This window comes from Syngnathus leptorhynchus, chromosome 11, assembly GCF_054491065.1.
Source record: "Syngnathus leptorhynchus isolate UIUO chromosome 11, UIUO_Slep, whole genome shotgun sequence".
NCBI lineage: Eukaryota > Metazoa > Chordata > Actinopteri > Syngnathiformes > Syngnathidae > Syngnathus > Syngnathus leptorhynchus.
In genome coordinates, this window is record NC_141205.1 from 9,485,689 (window position 1) to 9,508,870 (window position 23,182).

Sequence of the window (23,182 nt, forward strand, 5' to 3'; positions counted from 1 at the left end):
GTCACGCTATACAGTAATTGCTTTTTGCTCATCCTCATACATCATCTGACTCCAGCAAACAGAATTTGATTTGCGGAGACATAAACATCCATAAGTTGGGGGAAACAAATCTAATCAAATGTCATTCTTTTTAACATTGACCACGACTTATCTTCATAATTAAAAGTGAAAACTTGAAGCAGTTGTCTTCTGACGTGATGCTTTACTGCCATCTTCTGGTTTTTACTGTTCAAACTGGTAAAGAAATGGGCAAGGTCCATAATTAAGTCATAATAGTATGATAAAAAATACAAATAAAAAATATTCTTGCCATAATCATCAAAAAATAAAGTAGTAATTTCATTTAAATAAATGTAACAATGTAAATATATATCAGAATAAATGTAGACAATGTAAAATTTGTTTAATTCTAGGTGCATCAATCAAACCACAGAGTGTGGAGTCACCATCAGAAACAAATAAGAGATCTTCTGAGCCTCCATCTAAGTCCACCCAAGCCCAGAAACCAGCTCAGCCCCAGAAGCCAAGCCCGGTCCAGAAGGCCACCTCGGTCACAAAGCCTCCAGTGCAGAGGCCTCCTCCCATGACAAGAGCACCCTCTGTCACAAAACCCGCTCCAGATTCTGCTTCTTCCACTGCCGCTCCGGCCAAAGTGTCTCCTTCTTCGCCTGCTAAATCGGCAGGTCCAGGCTCCCCAGTTTCAGTTCCCACTACGGAGCAGCCCAAGCCCCAACCCCCGGGTTCCCCGGCCCAAGCCCCGGGTAAACCGAAGGATCTGCCGCCAAAACCCACTCCGCCCGCCAAGCCCATCCCTCCTGTCCGCAGGAACTCCAAGCCGCAGCTGCAGCCAAAGCCCCAAACGCCCCCTCCCCCCAGAGCCTCATCCAAACCTCAATCCGCCCCCCAGAACCCGGCGCCTGCCGAGGCCTCAGAGGCGGCCTCGTCACCCGGCACTGCGCAAGAGGTCCAGTCGCCGGCCAAAGCCAATCAGTCCCCGCCTATAGTGCAGTCTCCAGCCAAGGCTCAGCCTCAGACCAAGACTGCATCCACGTCCGAGGACCCTCAGTCCGAAACTGCCGCTGAGCCTGCTGAGCCCCTGGAGGACCAGCAAGCGTCCCAGCCAAAATCCCACCCTCTGCTCAAGTAAGAGCCTTGTTGTCAGCACACTAGCACCCGTGCTAAAGCTTCTATTTAATCTGACGGTGTGTTCTAGTGTAGTGCTCGATTTTATCGTCCAAGTGTCTCTGTTTAATGCGACAATGTTTCCCAATGTTTGACATCCTTCCTCATCCCGTCTTCCTATCTCCCATCTCCCTTCCATCCATCCTTGCTCCCTTCCTTCCTTTCCCATTCTCTCTCCTCCCTTCCCAGTAAGTCCCAGTCACTGACCAATGCCTTCAACGCCTTCAGCGACTCCTCCTTCTTCCGCGGGGTGTCCGGCTCCGGAGGCGGCGACGGCCAAGAAGAGGCCAAGGCCGAGACCATTCGCAACATCCGGAAGTCCTTCGCCAGCCTTTTCTCTGACTAGACACCGACGTCTACCATTCTGCCCTCATTTACTCCCCTCTCCCACTCCTCATTGGCCAGCGATGACTTGATTGACATTTCAATGTGACGCAGTCTGAGACGTTGTATGTGCGTTTTCAATTTTAAGTGTGCCGTACCCCCCTACATCCGTCCGTCCTTCGTGTCAACTTGTCCGTGCGAGTGAACAGTGATGCCCCCTGGCCCGGATGTTAAGTGCATGTCGCTGTGCCACAATAGATGGAATGATGAGTTATGTCACTGATATACCCAAGATAGAATAGCACAGCATATTACAGAATAATGTTTATTTTTCCAAAAGCACATTAAAGAATCAGAACTATATGAAAGTATATTACAGAATGTATATAGTATATATGCAGTATACACACAGACACACACACACACATACACACACACACACACACACGCTATCAAGCCAGTAGCTTTTATCGGTGACATAACTGTTTCGTGAGTGGCTGGATTTATAAGCATTTTAAACTACTTGTGATATACTTGATGGTTTCCCTCGTAGTTCGCAGTAAACCCATTATTTGGTCCCGCTCAGTAAAACTTGTGTGTAATTTTAAAAAGGAACCAAAAAAAAAAAACATGTCAAATTATGTGTACCTATGTAAATCCAGCCTTGGTGTCTCGTCTGCCGACTGCCTATCGACGTGAAGGAATTTGCGATCTTTTATCCGTGTGTGTGGTTGGATGTACGTATGTGTGTGAGTGTGCATGTGTCTGCATGGCTCTTCCGAGAGGCCGCGCCATGACCTTTGGAGTGTCTGCCAGGAGCTCTATCAGTGTTGAATTTTGCCTTTCGTTGCCTCTCTCTAGATGTTGTAGCCTTATCGTGTTTTCAAGTCGCAGCTTTGTTTGTTCGCTGTGCAGACCTGAGTCGACATGGGATTCATTCATCAGTTGCTTACCAACAAAAGGGGCAAGACCAGAGTTTCCAATTCACTGTTCGCCTTTAAGCTCCACACTACAAAACGCAGATGGGCCAGATGGGCATTGTTGTTTTTTTTCAACATATATTTGGCACGGTTGTGTTCCGTTTCCACAACCACAGACAAACCCAGATAAGTGCAGAATAATGTACTTGTATAATGTATATTAAAAAAAATGATTGTTTTCATAACATAAAATGCTAAGCAAAAAAGGTAAGGTGAACAATCTGTGGCGCCAACTTTAGCCGGCAATGCTAATGTGGCTAATGTGGCTAGCTTTCATAAGCACGAATGAATTTAAAAGAATGAAGTCCCTGGTTAAAGCAACGTGACGAAGGTGATTTGGACCCATAAGAGTCAACCCTGTCAAGTATTAAATGAATGCATTTCAAAGAGGAAAAAAACGCATGTCTGCTGCTGTGACTGGTGATCTCGTTCCACCTCTTGCGTAGATCTATCTACAGTATTGTAAGTTGTTGATTATGCTCATATGAAGACATTGAGACAGTAGTGCAATAACACCTTGACATGACTGTTGAATGGCGTCACCCTATTATCTTCATGAATATGAACGTACATGTGAGACTTGTGTTACTGTTCGACATCTTCCCCTTTGACATTCCTTTAAGTTAGAAACCGACTTTCCAGTATCAACGATGAAAATGACAAAGAAGAAGAAGGGTGCTTTTGCACAACCTTTGGTTCCTTTTAATCTAGTCTAACCCTATTGGTGAGATTTGCTAACTCGTCATTGACCAATAAACAGGTGCAGGTCTTCCATTCCAAATGCTGTGACCAAAGTTCTTTGTCTTTTTAAAGCTGATCCATAACTTTGGTGTTCACACTTGAGCTGTATCGAACCGCACCTGAGTTTGGTGAAACCAGATTCATTTGCCAAACTATTTCAAATCACAACTGAATTACTTAGAGTAGACTGTGTTCATACTTAGGCTTAGATGTGTTACAATTCATTTCAGTACAGTTCCGTTGGTTTTCATTTGAGCAATGGTGCACACAAGATAAATGAAACTACACCAAACAAAGTAAAATACCTGAGCTGAAATGACGATATAAGCATAAGCATGTGTCCGACCAGGGCAAACCAGACCAAAGGGTGCTAAGACCATTAAGAGCGGACTAGATCTGAATGAAAAGGCAACCCGGATAGCATTCGCTTCTGTTTAGCGTGCGCTAGTTGGCATTTACTGTGTATCCCTTGTCATGTTGCCAACAAGGTAACTTTATTGTTTGAATGTTTGTTCGTATGGATGGATGTACTGTATGTATAGACGGGCGGCAAAAAAAAAGATCAAAAAGGGCAGGAAAGAAGTGAAGCTTGTATAGTCCAGTATTTAATCATGGAAATAATAAGACATCCAAGCCTTGCCGTATGTAATTTTAGGATTTGTTAACACTACCATCATGGCTGCCTATCAGTTTACTGAGATGATGCCAGGTTGTTTTTAACTTCCACATGTCACCCATCTGTATGTGCCATCTCAGGAGTTGATTTATTTTGTAATAAATGGATTGGTTGATTTATTTTTGGGAGGCTATATATTTATGGCAATCTAGTAACAAATTTTGTTTTTTGTAGTGACTGTTTATATTTGTAACCGCAAAATAGTGCTTTGCATGACCTGGTGACTGATGACCCTGTTATTTATGTACAGATGATTCATGTTAATAAAGATGTGACTCCATCGTCTCTCAGATGAAATCACACTTGATGGTATCTGCTCAGTTGTGCACTAGATGGCGATCTGCGCATGTGGAAAAGTTTTATTGAGGCTACATGACTAAAAGCAATTGTGATTAATGGAGCTAGCATACATGGTAGTACAAAATGGTACAAAATTCATACATTTTGGACCCAAAAAAAATGGAATTGAACTAAAAATTATATACATTGTCGAATAGAGTGGAGTGGAGTCGGTCGGGTCGGGTCGGGTCAGGTCAGGTCAGGTCAGGTCAGGTCAGGTCAGGTCAGGTCAGGTCGGGTCGAGTCGAATAAATTGTTGAGGATCGTAAGTATTGAACAGGTTTACCTTTTCTTGCAGTTTGTGGTTGAGGGTTTGTGATTAGTAGTATTGAACAGGTTTACCATTTACGATACTCGGTCTTGACTGTTTACGAGCATTTAAGCGAGAGGAAATCATTCCTAACACACCCCACACCATAGGATTATTTCTTAGGATCATATGTTAGGGGCATTCGAGAATCAAGCCTTTGCTGACTTTGATGGGAAGGGATGCTCAATTTTGGGCCTTGTCTTGGTAACCGTATGCTGCCTAACTTGAAAGACGCGTAGGCAGGTCTTGTACAAACGGGAAATGATGAAACACTAAAATACCAAAGTGTTACGCCTACAGGAAAGAAAAACTTCTGGGATTTATTCATAGGAATTCCAGATTCGACAACAAAATATTCTCGAGGGACCACGCGTAATGAATTCCAATCAGTCGAACTTTATGAAGAGTCTAACTGTGGACTAGTACTAAGAATTAATCTAATGTTTTTGTTGAATACTATTGGGGATTATTCCAATCCCATTGTTGAAGTAAATAGTCACGAGTCCTACAATTAGACTGAAAACTTTATCTCTAAATTCTCAAATACCTTAAAAAGTATCTTCACGAAACTTTCATTGGTAAAAGTTCCCAGAACCGGTTCAGTTTGTAAATTGACGTTTGAGTGAGTTTTCACCAATTTCAAAAGGCAACCAGGAGCAAACGAGCCAAACTCGTTTAATTCAATTTATATCGGCGGGGACACAACGACTGCCTGTTGTGTAATTATGTGCAATTGGCGCTCCAACGGCGTCTCCGAGATGGATGCGAGGAGGAGGGGCAGAGGCTGACAAGAGGCCGGCAGTCGGATCAGTGGAGGCGGCAACAGCTATGAGAAGCCACCGTGGTGAGGAACTGGAGCTCCACAGGGAAGCAAAGAGGAAGCAGATTTTAATGCATGCATAAATAAAACCGGCTCAGTTATTTTTGCACATCGGCGTAATAGGTTCTGATTTCTGATTGTATTAGGGGAAAGTTTTTTTTTTTTTGGACGGAACCGAGCGGTACTTTCAGGGTGGATTTACCCGTGCGCAACTCACTTGGTTGGGCGAGGCGTCCACCGGGATACGGGGGTGGTGGGTGGCGGTGATGGGTGTCTGGGGGGTGCGGTTAAAGGACGCGCCAGTGGCAGCCAGTCAGGTGCTTCTGGTCCATACTTTGAACGTGACTTTGACATGCAAACACCAGGCAGAGACTTTAACCATCAAGGTGATCGTAGTTATTTAGGTAAGTTTGCTTTATTTGTGTTTTTCTTCCACGTTTACGCGATTCAATTATCTGTCATATAGTGGAGATGTTGCGCAATCTTCTTTTTTTTTTTTTTCCAACAGTTTTGTTGAAATAGTTTGGTTAGTCATCATGACTCATCGCAATGTGGATATGCATGAAATCTGCTGAGTCACTTTAGAGTGATGTTGTTTTTTTTTTTTTTCCCCTTTTGCCTTCATGACAGAAATGTGCTGCTTTTGAAAATATTTCACAACAACTATTCAGTGACAGTGCTACTATCAAATATTGAGGCTCTCAACCTGTCACCATCCTGGGACCCCAATTTTTGCATGGTATTATAGCAAAAACAAATCAAACAAAGAAATAAACAATCCAACAAAGAACCTTCTAAAGCACATTTGTGATTTGAAAATGAAAAGTTAAATGTCAGATCTTGATGTTCAGAAAGTGAGGAGGAACGTCATAATTAATCACAATTGCTCTAAATAATTAAGAAAATACATTTGAATAGAAAAAAAAGGGACATTTGAGATGGATCAAATTGCGAAATTCTGAAATCAGAGTGGACGTTCTTAATTCACTCAAGGTTTATATGACAAGGACCCTGGTGACAAAGTCACTGCCAAAGACATGGGGCATATTTCTATATTTCAAAAGCAGTGATTTATCCACATTTTGGAAACATTTGAGCTGAGGTATGTGCGTTCAAGCTACAAATATTTTGCTGAGGATCTCTTCCATATCTACCATATCTACAGATGGACCAGTTGAAACATGTAGTTACAGATTGCATTTTGTAAAATGGTCAAATACTTCAAGTGTTTCTTTTTTTAAAGTGTTGTGTTTGCATAATTCAACTAAAGGAACTCGGGAGTTAATCGTGGCGAAGAAAACTTGCTGAAGGAAAAAAGCCTCTTAGATTGTGTGGTATAAGGGGAAATAAGGAAATCCCAGAAGGGAAAAATCAAAAATTCATTTGATTAATGTAATTCCAATCTGTCCATCCATCTTCTACATCACTTGTCCTCACTGCGGTGACGGATTTGTTGGAGTTTAGCTGATTTTTAGCGAGAGATGGGATTTATCTTAGATTGGTTGCAAGCCAACCGTGAGACCCTTACAGGAATAGTTTTAGAGTGGAAGGAAGCTGGCGCCTGGGGAAAATTGACATTTCTCTGACCGATGAATATGTTAAAATTACTAAAGAGCCTGCCTGTATAAAGTATAGAATTTAGATTTTTTAGAAGTTTAATTTTTCTTAGGTTTTGCCTGGTAAAGCAGCACTTAAACCAGTCTGTTGTGGCGCTGTTGCACAATTGTTAATTTTGCAAGAATGTGTCGCAATGACCGGCAGGTGCAGTCGTGTTTTGTAAAAAGTAGAAAAGGAGCCGTTCAAACTTGCACTGCCAAAAATAGACAATTGGTCCAAATGACGCGACCGTTTTCATTGAAGATGACATCAGCAGAAACATCAAACAATCATTCTTACTCGTATGGTTCTTTTTTTTTTTTGCCAGAAGATTTATTATCACTGTAATCAAAGTATCCTGTAATAATGTAAACAAAGAAGAAGTCAATTGCTCACACTCAGGGAAAATTTGACTGCATGTTGGTCAGAATAATTAAGGGAAAAAAAACTGAACTGAAAATTTCAGCACTGACTGATGTAACAGGTCTATTTTAAATTAGGGGAACTGATTATACATACTGAAGAATAATCTTTTTTTAGACGAGGTTAAAGGACTCCGAATGATTTGTTGAAACTCTTTATTAGCTCAATTACTACAAAGAGTGACGATTGTATTAGATTTTTAATACAACAGTTTGAATTTTGAAAAAAAAAATTTTTCATTGAACATTTTCAGTGAATTGGATTTTTTATCAGCCTTTTTGGGAATTTCTTTTGGGTTTAATTGTTATCATATTTTTTCAATGCATTTCAACACACGTCAGTTATATACGTGAATTTGGGCCAAACCAGTCCCAATCCTGTGTAATTAGCGTGGGTTGAAAAAAATTTGCCTTGTGTGTGTGTCTGTGTGTTTGTGTGTGTGTGTGTGTGTGTGTGTGTGTGTGTGTGTGTGTGTGTGTGTGTGTGTAGCGTGAGTGTGGCGTGAGTGACTGACTGAGACTTTGCTCCGCCGTCATAAATGAAGGGAGTGCCTCAGATAGCATCCCATCGTATGTTGATGTCGCCACCTCACATGGCGTGCTTCACTAGACATATTTTCATTTCTATCTCTTCCACAGCGCAGATAAGCAAGATTAATAGAATGCAAACAAACACGTAAGCCATCTGACAAGTTGTGGGCCGTGATTTAATTTTGACAGTTTTCGCGGAAAGCCAACCTCTGAATTAGCTTTATCAGTGAGCATTAAGATCTTGTTGATTTAGTGAAGGTTTAAGGTCGGAGTTTTATTTATTTGTTTTTTTTAAATTAGATGTAATTATTAACAGCAAAAGCTAGTCATGTAACCAATTCCAGTCTTTTTACAACATTTTACCCTGTAAAGCTTATTTTCTTGGAAAAGTGGAATTAAATTTCTAGTACCATAATAATAGCTTCTCTGTTTGACCATTTCCCAGCCATATATTAAGCCAGGCAAACAAAAAAGTTTGGTTCTGAAGGGGCCACATTACGGGGAAAAGACACGGCAACATCTTTACTGGTGCCCAGTGGATTTGGAGTTCCTCCTCTAGGTGATTGCACGCCCACCAGCCCCTTCCAAGTGAAGTTCTCTACTGAGTTCCAAAGAAAAGAGCCAGCAAAGAAAGGAAAGTGTCTTCATTTAATGACAGTGCTGACTTATAGTGGACATAAAAAGTCAACAGCCCTTTTATATGCCTGTTCTAAGTCGTTAGTTGGGATCTAAAAAAAAAAAAAAAAATGATACAGCAAGAAATGCGTAAACGATCTCAGTCACCAATTCGTGTCATAACAACATGAACATATGTTTATAAAGTGAAGAATTTCTCTGCCAGTGGACTTTAACATAGTTTCAACAAAAGCAGAGTACAGTAGCCTTTGTTCCACTTTTCTATTGCTATGGGAATACAGTAATTCAAAATCACGCATTGATTGGGTCAAACCCTGTGTCTTCTGGGACTGATGAAGATTTTGTGTGCCCACAGTATTACTGAAGCCTGCATTGCCATAGATGCATGACATCTCTCAGTTAATACTTGCCCTGCTCGGGTCATGCTTGAGCTGGAGCCTATCCCACTAGTCTTTTGGCTAGACAGTTAGCCACTCAATGGCAAATTTGTTAGGTAAATGTGAGATGTATTATTCTGATGTATTTTGTCATGGCCTCAAATCTGGCATCATTTTTCTCAAAACGAGTTCATATTCTTGACAGTGATATCTGTAATTAAGACGGGGAGCTATATTTTCGTAGATGACGTAAAAACTGGCGTCTTTATTTTTGTGCTGCGGAGGGTCTAATTTATTGTGTCTGAGAATTTGTTCTTGAGATTCTTGAAGAGCATAATCCAGCACACCTGACAATTTGGTGACTAGACCTTAGAGCAGTTAAAGTTGTGGCGTAATGCCATTTTGGTGGATTTCCCTTGAATGGCCTAGAATGACCTCGTAACAAAATGGATTCATTTATGCCTTTCACCAAGCTTGTAACTCAAATTAACTGCATAATGTCAATTTATCTTGGGGAAGGTTCCAGTCAATTCAGGACTAAGTCCATTTGGTGAACTGATTCGGACTAACAGCCACCTTGAACTTTTGTGTTTTCTAACTCCCATTGCTTACTTAACGTCATCTTTTGCCATGTTATTGTCTTAAGGACGCAACCCCCTCGCTTCTTTTCCTCAGCATTTCGAGGAACCGAGGCACGGGCCTTCCCGTATTCTACCTCGGGCCATTCTTACCACATTATCTCATCTCGCTCCTTCCCATCACGAGACATTGCAGCATTTGGATTAGACTCAGCTCAAAATCGACCTGAATTGAATTCTTGCGACCTCAGCTCAACTATTCGTTTTGTATACAATACCACACATGCGCTTATATACAGTCTTCAAGGCCATTCCTCTTTGCGACATTGTGTGTGTGTCTGTGTGTGACCTTGACGACGTGCGCCACTCCTTCTCGTTATCCACGAAGGAAGTGTTTGTGACTCAAGGGACTCATCAACCATTAACTCATAACTATTTAAAGGAATTGGAGGAAAGTTCACGTCCTCGAATTATTGTGAAAATTACCGTTTCCCCATACACAATATGTCAATTCTGAGGCAGTGTCCAGGTAGTCTTGCCAAATTCATTAAGACTGTTCCCCGACCCCCTCCCCCCCCAATACACTTGTGATAATCTCAACTCAAATATGCTTATGAAAACTAGAACACAAATACAAAACAAGATGTTCAGTATTGGCCACACTTTCACATTACATGCCCATGCATGCACCTTCTGCGTCCTCGTGTGTCTTTGTTTGCATTAAGACGGTGAACTTCGGTAACCCCGCGGTCCTGAGGACACACCTTACGATTGTGTGTGTGTGTGTGTGTTTGGACCTGGAAAGCTCAATCCACTCTATGACAATGGAAATTTGTTTTTGTTCACGAGACAATAAATTGAAGCGATATAACATCAGTCCAGGTGCTCTTACAGTCTCCTTGTTGTTGATGTTTGGAGTTGTTATATATACGCGTTCATCTTTGCCCCCTCTGTGTCAAAATAAAAAAGTAAGTGAATGATTGACAGCGGCAAACCAATGACAGACCGTCTGCCTTGTCGAGTTTTATTTCCTCAAAAAGTTCGTTTTTTTATGATAACTTAAATTATTTTCTCTCACTCCTCCGCTGAATGTGAAAGTTACTTTTATATTAAGTTTATATTTATATAAAGTTACTATTAAAATGAATTCATTTGGGACAGGGTCACTTATGTCATACGTTCGTCACTTGCTTAATCAAATAGATGACAAGAGTTTTTCAATCTTTACAAAGCAAATAGATCTCAAAGTAAATATTTTCCTTTTGATGTACACTAAAACCATTTTGGGTGCATATCAGGTCATCTGGATTGGATACGCTGACATTATTTGTAATGCATCACAAATTTTCAAATGAGAAAATGTATTGGGAGATTTTTACTGCCCAAGTGTCATTGTTTAAAAATAGCGGAATGTCCAAGCTCAATTTCAGATTTGGATGATTTGTATTTGATAGAGGGCAAAGTAACATGAAAACTTAAGAGCTGTCTATCATAAATAAATAGCTGTAAAAATGGAAGTCAATTGAAGACATTGCACTCAAACAAATTGAGAGCCGTAAAGAAGAAAAAAACTATTCTGTCATTTATTTTGTCGATTAATCCATGAATCAGCTGCCAAAAATCAAACATTTATTCAAAAAGGAAGACATTATTTCAAAATGACACATATCATTCTCCGGTGTCGTGATGTTGCATAGTGAGAGGTCGCCGCTGTCACACGAACACCGAGTGACTGCCAGATTGGCGAGAGAGAAGTGCAACCAGAGAAGCAGCGTCAGGTCGCCTGTCAGACCAAAGCGACAGGAAGTCAGCTGCATCTAATGTCTGACACTTCTCGCCCACACTTGCACTTTTGACATTTTCACGATATAAATCCTCATTTTTTTTTTTTCACGTTTGTTCATTCAATGACATTGTGTAAGGCCCTGCAGCAAACACACACACACACTGCTTATATTATAGATTAGTAATCATAGAGTCATAACCTGAGCACATGATGCTGAGCTGTCTGAACTTCTGCTGAGCCCAGACTGTCAGGGAGAGAAAATGTGGGGGAGTGTGTGTGTGTGTGTGTGTGTGTGTGTGTGTGTGTGTGTGTGTGTGTGTGTGTGTGTGTGTGTGTGTGTGTGTGTGTGTGTGTGTGTGTGTGTGTGTGTGTGTATGTAGTTCCCTTTCTATCGGTCATCACTTCCTGAGGAAAAGCATGACTGCGTACACGGACATACACACGCGCACACACACACACACACACACACACACACACACACACACACACACACACTCACACATGCACAGGCATGCAAACCTCCTCTTCACTGTCAGTTGTTGGCGAGTGAGCTCATGGTTAACACTGAATTGATAAGGACAAACAGGGTGAGTGGAACATCGTGTGTGTGCTTGTGTGTGCTTGTGTGTGTGTGTGTGTGTGTGTGTGTGTGTGTGTGCGTGTGCGTGTGTGTGTGCATGTGATTTATGTCATTGTAGTGCTTGAGCTACTGTTTTTATACAGTTTATCATTTAATCCTTTTATAATTAATTAGAATGTTGATGATTAAACATGAAGCAGAGCAGACTGACCTGCGAAAAAAACAAAACTTAAGAGTGCAAGTGAATGACTGAGCACAGTAGCACGTGGTTAACAAGTGAGGGGTTGTCTGTGATCAACAGCTGACCGATCCTGGGTGTACCCCTCACTCAAAATCAGCCCAGCAAATGATTTGATGTATTGATAATGAAGAACAAAAATCTTCTGGCGGAGTCATGTTTCAAAACTTTTATTTTACAAGCCTTGTCTTCATTCTTACTTTTCTGCTCTGTTGATAACGTTGAACAACTGCCATCCCGTATCATTCCTGTATGTCACTGCAATTAAGAAATACAAAATGACAGTTCTTAAAGTTCAGACCATCATTCACTTTTGTGTGATTACAATGTTACACTCCTTTTTTTGCGTATTTTCAAAGCAGTATGTCCTCCCTCTCGTCCCGACCTCCAATGGACCGTGTCGCCCTCCGCTTTCCGATCTTTTCGGAACACGACACCAATCGGAATCATAAAGAGATCAGACAGTCTGGGCGCAGTTTCACTCTGAGGCGATTTTGTTGATGGTTTCCAAACCACACGTCCTGACAAGCTTTTGAACCCCGTCACAGTGAATTCATTACCAACAGAGCAAGTGGGTGCTCGATAGGCCAGACCTTTTTTTTTTTCTGTCGCACTGATGTTTGATCATGAGTGGATGGGGGAAAACCCCGTCAGGTTAATATGCCTGAAGTTAACAACAGCCACTAATGGCTCTCTTAAAATTGCTTTGTCATCATTATACAATAATATAACATAGACACTGATAACTAAGATTCTGTCTGTTGTGGCAAAGGCCAACCAGGTTGGTTTGGATGTAGCGCGTGAAGGTGTACCTAATGAAGCGGCTGTCGAGTTCAACTTTTTTTTTTTTCCTCCCTATTTTAACATTGGACACTTGTGTCATGTCGGACTGACCGTGCAAAAATGAGAACGCTGAGTTGTTTTAAAGGTAACGATTGACGCAGACAAGCCTTAGTCACTACAAACCACATGCAGCGTGAAATAACTTTTTTTTTTTTTTTTTAGGAAGTGGCTTATCTTGCTACACTTTCCCTTCATATGCACGCCATATTTATTGGAAAGCAGTGTCATGATTTTTTTTTTTTTTTGCATTATTCCTGATTTGTTTTTGTTTTTCATGGGGTGGGCACATTTTTCTCATGTAATGTTTAATTTTTTTGTGTTTGTAAGATATTTTAATATCTTTACGATCTAAAACATTTAACCGTGGGGAAACAAAACAAATAAGGGAGGGAGTAACAACTTTTTCACTTTTACTATATAAGCTAAAAAGTGAACATTTTTGGTCAAAGGGCTAAAATTTCTAACAATGTTTAATGATGAATATTTTGGAGATATTTTGTGATTCAACATGTCATGGGGTGTGGTGGATATACATTTCTTTGTCAGTTTCACGGCTCGCCTCTTAATAGAGCTACGTATTGTTTTTTTATTATTAAAGGTGAGGCGATAAGGCCAGCGTTGAATGCTGCAAGACCGGTTCTTCATTATTGTCTCTCTTGCTCAATACACATCTGGCTTTGGTATCGACTTCTCTCGTGTGTTTATATTGTTCCCTCTTCATGGTTGAATGTATGCGTGGGTGGCGTTTACACCCCTTTCTTAATGCATGGCTGACACATAGACACAAGCAACTATCCACACCTACATTCACACCCAGCATGAATTTATCAATGACAAAAATCTAAGATGTTCAGTCTCTTATCGTAATTCTGGTTCGCCGTGGTTTGTATTGTTCAAAATGAAGTAGAATTTAGAGTTGATCAAGTCTTTGGCAGAATAAGAGAGCAGAACTCCAGCAAGATAGAGCAAACCTGATTTGGACTGTTTGAGTTGCTAAAGACAATTGGTTTGATTTCTTTTTGTGAAATCCTGACAAAAAAATAAATCACCTGGTGTTGTCATTTTTGCAGCTGCCATTTTGCGCTCTGGCTTAAAAGATTTATTTTTAAAAACCCAAATAGTTTATAACCTAAAATGATTTAGTAATTGGAAAGAAATGAAGCTTGTAAGTCAAGATATCACTGAAATTGTGGCAGTTGGCTTGACCGTTGGCCTTTTTGTGATGTGATGTCATGACTGAGACAAAGTCCTCATACAAGGTACACCAGTTCTGACATGTGGCAAGCCAAGACCTGGGGCGACACACTCACAAACGACAAAACCACACTCATGTTTCATCTTTTATACCATTTTGACAGTGTGTTTGCTCACAGACGCACGCACGTTTCATTCATTCGCTGCATCGTGCGGTCACGGACTCATGAACAGAAAAGGTTGTTATTATTGCCATGTGATTAACGAGATTCTCAAGCTGCAATGCTTTGACATCCTCATCTCGAAGCTTTCTATCCCCCCAAACATGTTTTCAAACTTCGGGCGTGTCTATTTTCAGTACAGATTTGGCCGACAGCCTAAAAATCGACAGCTTTCTCCAGCTATAAATAGTCAGCTTTTTTTTTTTTCCCCCCCCAGAAGTCGCTTCCAAGGTGGTGGAAGCTGAAAGTTGCACACAAACACAGAGCTGCAACAATGTCACTGTGAAGTGAATTCTAAGTAGTTGTTGCCACATTCCAAAGCAGTAAAAAAGGAAACAATAAGGTAATTGAAGAGGATGTTTTTTTTTCCAGCCCAGAGCTGTGCGATCCATTTTTATAGCTTCACTACCTGTCGTCTTATTTTAGTTCTTGCATAATTCAGCTCATTCATTGTTTTTGTTTATTTTCGGGGGGGGGGGGGGGGGGGGCGCATTCAGGCATTTTTTAGCGATGTTTATCAAAAGTTTATTTTCAGACTGTAGGCAGTACGTGCCTATTGATTATTCCTAACCTTTCATCGCAGTATTTCACGCTCTCATTGTTGCATAGGCCACTCTGGGCTTTCGATTTTTTTTCCTCGAACCAGAAAAACACGACGTCATTACTCCACCAATGGACATTTAAAATGTTTAAAAAGAATTGTTGCCAATTTTTAAGACAGGATTGGGACCAAAGGTACGAGTAGAGTTCGTCTTGTTCCGACTGTGTCCCAAACTAGCTCCCTGTGGAGGAGAGATGACAAACTGCAAGGTTGAAGTCCAATACTACTATTTCAATTTTATGTATGCACTTTTTTTTTCCGTGACACAAAACATGCATCGTTAGCACCACATGCATGTGAGCATATCCACATCTCCCAGTTGACACTTCCTCCTTATTTTCTTATCTCTTCACCAGCCGCCCCCTCTCCCCACATTCGTTCTTTCTTCCATGTTTTACATTCTTTTTTGCTGTTTTTCTTTGAAGCAAGGACATATGCGGTAAACACGGAATTGTTGTATCGGCAAACACGTCAACGATCCCCGTTTCTCTCTCCTCTCTCTCTCTCTCTCTCTCTCTCTCTCTCTCTCTCTCTCTCTCTCTCTCTCTCTCTCTCTCTCTCTCTGTAGCAGACATGGTGGACACCCAGCAGCTCCTTGCCTGGCCCGTGGGCTTTAGTCTAAACGCCGTAGATCTGCCCGAGCTGGATGACAGCTCCCACTCGCTGGAGATGAAACCTCTGACCACGTTGGACTACGCCTCCATCTCGTCCTCGTCCTCCTCCCTGTCGCCTTCGCTCTTGTCTTCCATGACGTCCGTCGGCGTGGCCTATGACCCCAGTCCGCCGCAGGGCGAGGACCACCTCACCAACCTGGACTACACCTGTATGCACAGCTACAGGACTCATGGAGACTTGCACAGTAAGTTATAACTGATTCCTGATTTGTGTAACCCAGGGGAGTCCAAAATACAGCCTGGGGGCCATTTGTGTTCCACTCCAGCTTTTTTATGTGCACTGCGCAATTTTGAAAAATGTTAAGAAGAATGTTGTACAGGCCCGTATGTTCAATGTAGATTTAGTTTTTTTGAGACATCCAAACCTCTTGCCGACAGATTCCATCAAGCTGGAGCCAGAGTCGCCCCCGCAACACACTGACAGTCCGCCGCTCTCCAAGCTCCAGGACGACGCGTCTACAGCCGCTCTCAACATCGAGTGTCGGGTGTGTGGAGATAAAGCTTCTGGGTTTCACTATGGCGTCCATGCCTGTGAGGGATGCAAGGTAGGAAGAAAAGAGCGAGAACAAGATTTTAGATTTGGACTCTGGAAGTTTGACTGTATTCCTAACTTATTTGTTAAAATAATTATTTGTTTATTGTTTTTTTTTTTTTTTTAAATCATATTAAAATAAAAATAAAAAAAAATGAGGTTCTTCCCAAATTAGTCTCTTCTCACTTTATCGGTACATCTAGCCCTGCACCATTTTTGTATCGTGTATAAGTTTAATATCATTTGTTAAAATATGACATTGTTTGTTGTTTTCCGAGGGATAGTGTAAGGAAGAGTCATTGTTCTTAAGTCTCAAGGGAGGGGGGACTCACCAGAGGTCAGCCAAGGAGGCAAACACTTTAATTGTTTTAAAAGAGAAAACATTCTTTATTAAGGTGGGGTTTCACCCCCCCTTAACTTCCTCCTCCTTTAAATAACACATGATTTAAAAAAAAAAAAGAAAGAGAGCAGCTGCTGCTGCCTAGGAAGAAGAAGAATGTGACTTGAATACAATGTGTCCCACCAGAAAGTATCATAACCGGTGACGTATTTCCTAAAGAAGTTATAAGTATAGTAAATACCTCCCTCTAATAGACACATCAGTTTCCCATAAGGAAACGAGTAGAAATTATTATAATCTCATTTCATCCATATTGTTGTTCGCACATTTAAGACTCAACTGCACAGTTGCTAACCAAAACAGCAGCCCCCATTTAATCACATTAACCTTCTCAATTAGATGCCAGAACCAAGAACATAAAACGCAACCATAATAATTCTTTGTGTCTTTCCAGGGTTTCTTCAGGCGCACCATCAGGTTGAAGCTGGTGTACGATCACTGCGACCTCCACTGTCGCATTCACAAGAAATCTCGCAACAAATGTCAGTACTGTCGCTTTCAGAAGTGCCTGAACGTCGGCATGTCACATAACGGTAAATAGGTTGCCTTACCTTTTTGTTATCTGGGATTGGGAATGTGAGGGATTATTTTTTACTCCAAATATGTTCAATTTTTAAATTTAGCATGTAACTTTATTTACAGTCACAATTCCAGTTTGCCACATTTGGGCTTTTTATTATTTGTATTTAATTTAATAATAACTTGATATGCATCTGTCTCTCATATCTCATCACTCCATATCACATTTCCTCTGCGTAGATGCAAGGTTTTGTTTTTTTTTGGTTTTTTTTATGCGATCAATAATTGACACGCAGGGTGAATAGACCGACTCTGATTTGCTATGTCAACGTTGCGGGCTCCGTGCCCAGTTGTTTGGTTCGTAAAAAATTGGTGGCCTTTCACCTCCCAGTCGCACGCAACTACTTGAATAACGGGATGATAAATGACATTTCATTGTTGTACTAAATATGCATTAAGGCCAGATTTTCTAACATGTAATTTAATTTGCATGTGCCAAACGTATCATCATAATTGACTCTGTGAGTAAGCAATGTGTACATAGAAATTGGAAAACAAACTGACACTGAGATTAGTTTCATAACATTTATGTTTGCTGCCATAAGTCGAAAGTCCACCATTTTCATTTCATTTCAACATTTACCATGAGGGACAGCAATGGCCTGTTCATCACTACTTGCACTTTTAATCCAAATTACAATTCAAATTGTTGTGACTTGTATCTGTCTGACTTCTAACAAGTTCCTGTGTTGTCTTTTATTTTTATTTTTTTTTGCTCACATCATTTCACAGCTATTCGTTTTGGCCGGATGCCCCAAGCCGAGAAGGAGAAACTACTAGCGGAGTTCTCGTCCGACATGGACCACATTCACCCGGAGGCGGCCGATCTGAGGGCCTTGGCCAAACATTTGTACGAGGCCTATCTCAAGTACTTCCCCCTCACCAAGGCCAAGGCCAGGGCCATCCTCTCTGGCAAGACCGGAGACAATGCGGTAAGCGGCCCATTTGAACTGAACGGCAAAAATCAAAAACAGGTGTTTTAATGCATGAATCCAATTATCGGTTGCCATTGCAAAGCTTCATTTGGGATGTGGCCTCTAAGCTTAGTGTCACATCAAGATTTGTGTCTTCAGTAGGTTGTAATAGAGAAGCTGCAAGTGTCACAGAAAGGCTGGATGTCCCTGGAAATATATAAACAACAAAAAAAACATTTAGTTGGTACACAGCAAGTTGTGCAAAAGTGCCACGCTGCACACAGTGTTGCTCTAATCGACAAGTATTCTCACTGGTTTCCACATGTCTTGGCTCTTATGTTGTAGTGGTCATGCTGTATAACAGGAAACATGGATCTGCACAAGTTTTTTTTTTTTTTTTTATCTATATCCAGATGGCAGAACACATTGTTCAGTCATAACTTTTGTTTTTTGTTGGATGTAAACAAAATACATTTGTAATGCAACAATGACTTCTGACTGCTATGGTAATCATGTGTGTGATGTGGTGTTGCTATGGCAACTGAACTTTTAGGGACTTAAGTGCGACTGATCCTCAGAATTGCAACAATGAAGATAGTTGAATGCACATGCAGCCATGATTATTGTGAATTCCTGTGTAGTCACTTTCATAGTGACTACATATTTCTTGGTAGCAGAGAAGCAAGAGTAACAGAAGCTTTATCTGTTGCTTGTTTCTATCAAGTCGGCGGAGTTCAAGGCTCGTCAGTTAGCTTGTTATGACTGTCGGTGACAGTGATAGCCACCAAATGGTTCGGAATCATCTGTTTGTTGCAGGGCGTCTCACTGTGCTTATTTTCTAAAACTCTTTTGGAGAGCACCTGAGGTCACAGGCCGAATACAATCAACTTTGCTTGAGCAGATTAACTTAATGTTTTTGAAAATTAGTTGGAATCAAAATTGACAGTGAGTCGCACAACAACAACAAAACAAAAGAGGGAGTGGAGGAAAAAAAATGTGTCTGCCCTGCATTGTGAGACAGACGACTTTTGTTTGCGCAATAACTGCCTACCGGGAGTTTGGTGCTCGGGTTTATTTAGTCCTGTTTGTGTTTACACTGACCAAGTGCCAGTTGTGGTGATGTTTTAACGAGTACAATGTTCCTGAACAGTGTGTTAAAGTCATTGGGTCATCTGTGAATCTTCTTGGCATTCCTTCAGTCATTCATTTATTTGTCTTGACTCTCTCATGTCTTGCAGCCTTTTGTCATCCATGACATGAAGTCTCTAATGGAGGGGGAGCAGTTTATCAATTGCAGGCAGATGCCCATTCAGGAACATCATCAGCAGATGTCCCCTCCTTCCTCCACAAATGGAGGTAAGCCACCACCCCATCCCCACTTTCAAGTTGGCACCTACTCTAAAAAAGTAACACAAAGAAACATTTTCAAAATAAATAGAGTAGAAGAACGGTACACCCACACTTTTTTTGATACGCAGGTGCTCTTCTGGGGTCGGAGTACAGCTTCGTGGGAATGACGAGCGTCACGGACCACGGAACGACTAACGCCGTCGAGCTGCGTTTCTTCCACAGTTGCCAGTCGCGCTCAGCTGAAGCTGTGAGAGAAGTGACGGAGTTTGCCAAAAGCATCCCGGGATTCGTCGACCTGGATCTCAACGATCAGGTGAGATGCAAAGCTTCCTCTGGTATTTATTCGGTTTCTTTTTATTTCTAATAGATTTATTTGTTTATTTAATGTTGTATTGTTTTATTGTTGTATTGTTTTATTGTTTAATGTTTAATTTTTAATTTTTAATTTTTAATTTTAAATTTTTAATTTTTTAATTTTTTAATTTTATTTTTTATTTGTCGTTACTACATATACACGACTCCAGTGCATTTCCACCTTGCTACTGGAATTTCCCCAATTTCTATTTGGATTCTATTCTGTTCTGTTTTGTTCTTCCCAGGTGACGTTGCTCAAGTACGGTGTGATAGAGGTCCTCATCATCATGATGGCACCCCTTATGAACAAAGACGGCACCCTTATCTCTTACGGCCAAATCTTCATGACGCGGGAGTTCCTCAAGAGCCTCCGGAAGCCTTTTTGCCATCTACTGGAGCCCAAGTTTGAGTTTTCCGTCAAGTTCAACACGCTAGAGCTGGACGACAGCGACATGGCACTCTTTCTGGCTGTCATTATCCTCAGCGGAGGTGAGGGGTCTCCAACTGTTTCCGTCAAGGAAGTTTTGAAGTCCTTTGAGAGCCATGCTAAATTCATAAAAATTAAATAAGATACAATGATTGAAGTTTCACATTACATATTTCAAGTATTTGTGGGTTATTGAGGGAGGATGAAGGGATTGTAACTTTTCCCCTGAGAATTGCATGGCGGGCCCGATCAAATGCTCTCACGCATTGTCTGTGGCCTTATGAAGTCTGCCGTCTCAAATATTTACAGTTGGAAAGGGAATGAGGAATTCCTCTAATCAAACAGTGGAAATCTTTAGTCACATTTATGATAATTGCAAAATTTAGTTTTGTTGATAAAGTGTGGTCAGATGTCCAGTCTCTGCAACATACTGTTTGTTTTTCTTTAGGAGTGTTAAAAACAACACAACTGAGACAGATGAGATACAACAAACCACAAAAGTTATTTGGCTTAACATTTGTAGGGCAAATCCAAAGTATTTTGAGTAATGGTGCTGATTAGCGTCATGGTAAAGGTCAGTCCTTGAACCCGATAAGAAGGCAAGTCTGACATTTAAGTCGCTTATTAACTTAAATAGGTGTGACATAAAGATAAATTGATTATTCCTAGAATAATCTGATCATTTATTTTATATAGACTTTTATGGCCCAGCGCCCAAAGTATTCATAGTTGCCCTTCACACACATCTTAGATAAAAAAAAAATGGAGTCACAGTTATTCATTTATACATACACCATTAAAATAATTACAGAAAAAAAATATTGCACTTGATCAAACCATCATATAAACCATTCATAACATTGTGTACTCTTTTTTTTTTTTTTTGCTGTGGCCCAGACCGTCCGGGCCTGTTGAACGTCAAGCCCATCGAGCAGCTCCAGGAAACTGTGTTGCACTCCCTGGAGCTGCAGCTGAAAGTCAGCCACCCGGACTCCCTCCAGCTGTTTGCCAAACTGCTCCAGAAGATGACCGACCTACGACAGATCGTCACCGACCACGTGCATCTCATCCAGCTGCTCAAGAAAACCGAGGTGGACATGTTGCTGCACCCGCTGTTGCAGGAGATCATGAAGGACTTGTATTAGAAATGCGAGGTTGCTACAAGAGACGATTGAGAAAGCGACAAGGAGGAACGGGAAGGTCAAGAGTCTAGACTGTGTACACTCATCCCTCCCGTGGTTCGGCCTTGCAAAACCGCAGCGTGCGGTTTGAATTTGGACCCGAGAGAGTTCCGATTGGCAGGCTGGACGGACTCACCCAGGGCAAATGTAACTGTGAACTCCACACGACGTGTTTGTTTGTCTGCGGTCTATCTACATGCTTTCACACACAAAGCACGAGAATGTTCATGATGTTCATCGATGTTATCAAATATAACTTAAAAGGTGCCATCTTGTCAGCTACATCTGAGCGAAGAGACAATCAGATGTAGTCAGTGTCAGCTGACAATCAAGAAGAACTATGTGCCTTCGGCTGCACAGTATTAAGCATACTATACAGTGGAACCTTCAATCTTGCTCTTGTTTCAGAACCACCATTTTAAAAGGGGGAAAAAAATATCAATTATTGTATTTAAAAATATGCTTTATATTATTTAAATGTTTATAATGGCCTATATGATCACACTCTACTGTATTGTATGAAAGCATGCCAAAGCATCAAAATCAAACTGAATCTAAACCATTAACAGTATTTGCATTACAATTTTATACTTCAATTTATTTGACATTGTGCTGCTCTTTCTAGGGCTTGGACACGGGGAGCAATATAATATATACAGGTGCCTTGAGATACTAGTGACTTGACTTATACGTTTTTTTACATTGTGATGACATCAGAAGATGCATTGACCAGGAGGAGATGGCCGAGTGATTTTGAGCAAGCAGAGGGAAAAGTCGAACTGTGACTTCCTGGTTGGCTGATACGTACAGTAAGTGTCAAGAAAACCAAGTGTAGTGTGAAAAAGCTTCTTGGGTTGAAGTCTTAATATATTTGCACACCATTACAGCTTGAATTTTGTTGTTTGACTTCTGGGGTGTCAACTTTGGAGGTTCCACTGTACATATATAAAACATATTGTTTATATTTCCAATTGGTTATCTTTATATGGATGCAGTTTTTTTTTTGTTCAAACTATTTTTGACTCAATGCAGAGTTTCAGCCGTGCCTTGTCGATCGATTGTTGGGATGTTTTCTTTAAGATACAAACACAGATAAAGGGATCTGATTGGTTGTTGTAAATAAATCTAGATTATATTCTAACTTTTCTCCTGTGGAACATTGCATAAGAAGCGAAAAAACATTTCCAAAAAGAGCTTCGCTAAGAAGCTCAAATCTTGGAAGCGTGTTTTACGATGGTGACATCAGCGCCTCTTAGCAAATGCATACACACCCCGGTGGTGTGATTGCGACACTCCTTTTTTTTTTTTTTTTTTTTTTGGCGAGTTCAAAACTACATTTATATGTTTACGTAACTTGCTTTGTTCCGCTGCTTTTAACACGTCGTCTATAGAGGTGAGGTGGAAGCGTTTGGGGTGGATCACATGACAGCCGTCGGGGTCAATCTGAGGACGTTCACATTAGCTGTGAGGTCATTTCAACAAGACCACACACACACACACACACAAGTTTACATCTTTCATTTAAATGACTACGTTAAAATGCTTTCAACACACTTTGACAGCATGTGAAGAAAAAAGTAAATGATATTTCGTTCCAGGGTCAATAAAAGTATATTAACTGCACAGTTGATGTTTTTAAGTAACGTTTTGGCATCCTACAAATGTAAAAATATGTTTAATAAGAATATACAACTAAGATAAAATAAAAGTAATAGTTATGAGGATTCAACAAATTACTGGGTTACATGTAATTGACTTAAAGTTGAGTTGACTCCATGTATCACACTTTTTAACAT

The 23,182-nt window shown here is 40.8% G+C and overlaps 2 protein-coding genes across 4 annotated transcripts in view; both read left to right on the plus strand.

Annotated features, from left to right (window-relative positions):
* Positions 1-3,794, plus strand: part of syn2b (synapsin IIb) — a 33,874-nt gene extending 30,080 nt beyond the window's left edge. Inside the window, exons 12-13 of the mRNA XM_085923795.1 lie at positions 414-1,143; positions 1,372-3,794. Of these exons, the coding sequence (XP_085779921.1) occupies positions 414-1,143; positions 1,372-1,528 (887 nt within the window). The 3' untranslated portion in view covers positions 1,529-3,794. The remainder of the gene's footprint in view (positions 1-413; positions 1,144-1,371) is intronic.
* A 1,209-nt stretch (positions 3,795-5,003) lies between these two features.
* pparg (peroxisome proliferator-activated receptor gamma) lies at positions 5,004-22,527 on the plus strand. Of its 3 annotated transcripts, none has more exons than XM_085923132.1 (9): positions 5,004-5,776; positions 15,547-15,834; positions 16,028-16,194; positions 16,976-17,114; positions 17,893-18,092; positions 19,313-19,430; positions 19,553-19,737; positions 20,024-20,267; positions 21,103-22,527. In XM_085923132.1, exons 1-9 carry the CDS (start codon positions 5,725-5,727, stop codon positions 21,348-21,350), a joined length of 1,641 nt encoding a protein of 546 aa, XP_085779258.1. In that variant the 5' UTR covers positions 5,004-5,724; the 3' UTR covers positions 21,351-22,527. The 3 variants fall into 3 exon arrangements, with proteins under 3 accessions (XP_085779258.1, XP_085779256.1, XP_085779257.1); XM_085923130.1 differs by having other exon boundaries at positions 5,004-5,396; positions 15,544-15,834; XM_085923131.1 differs by having other exon boundaries at positions 5,005-5,776; positions 15,544-15,834.
* The last annotated feature ends 655 nt before the right edge of the window (positions 22,528-23,182 follow it).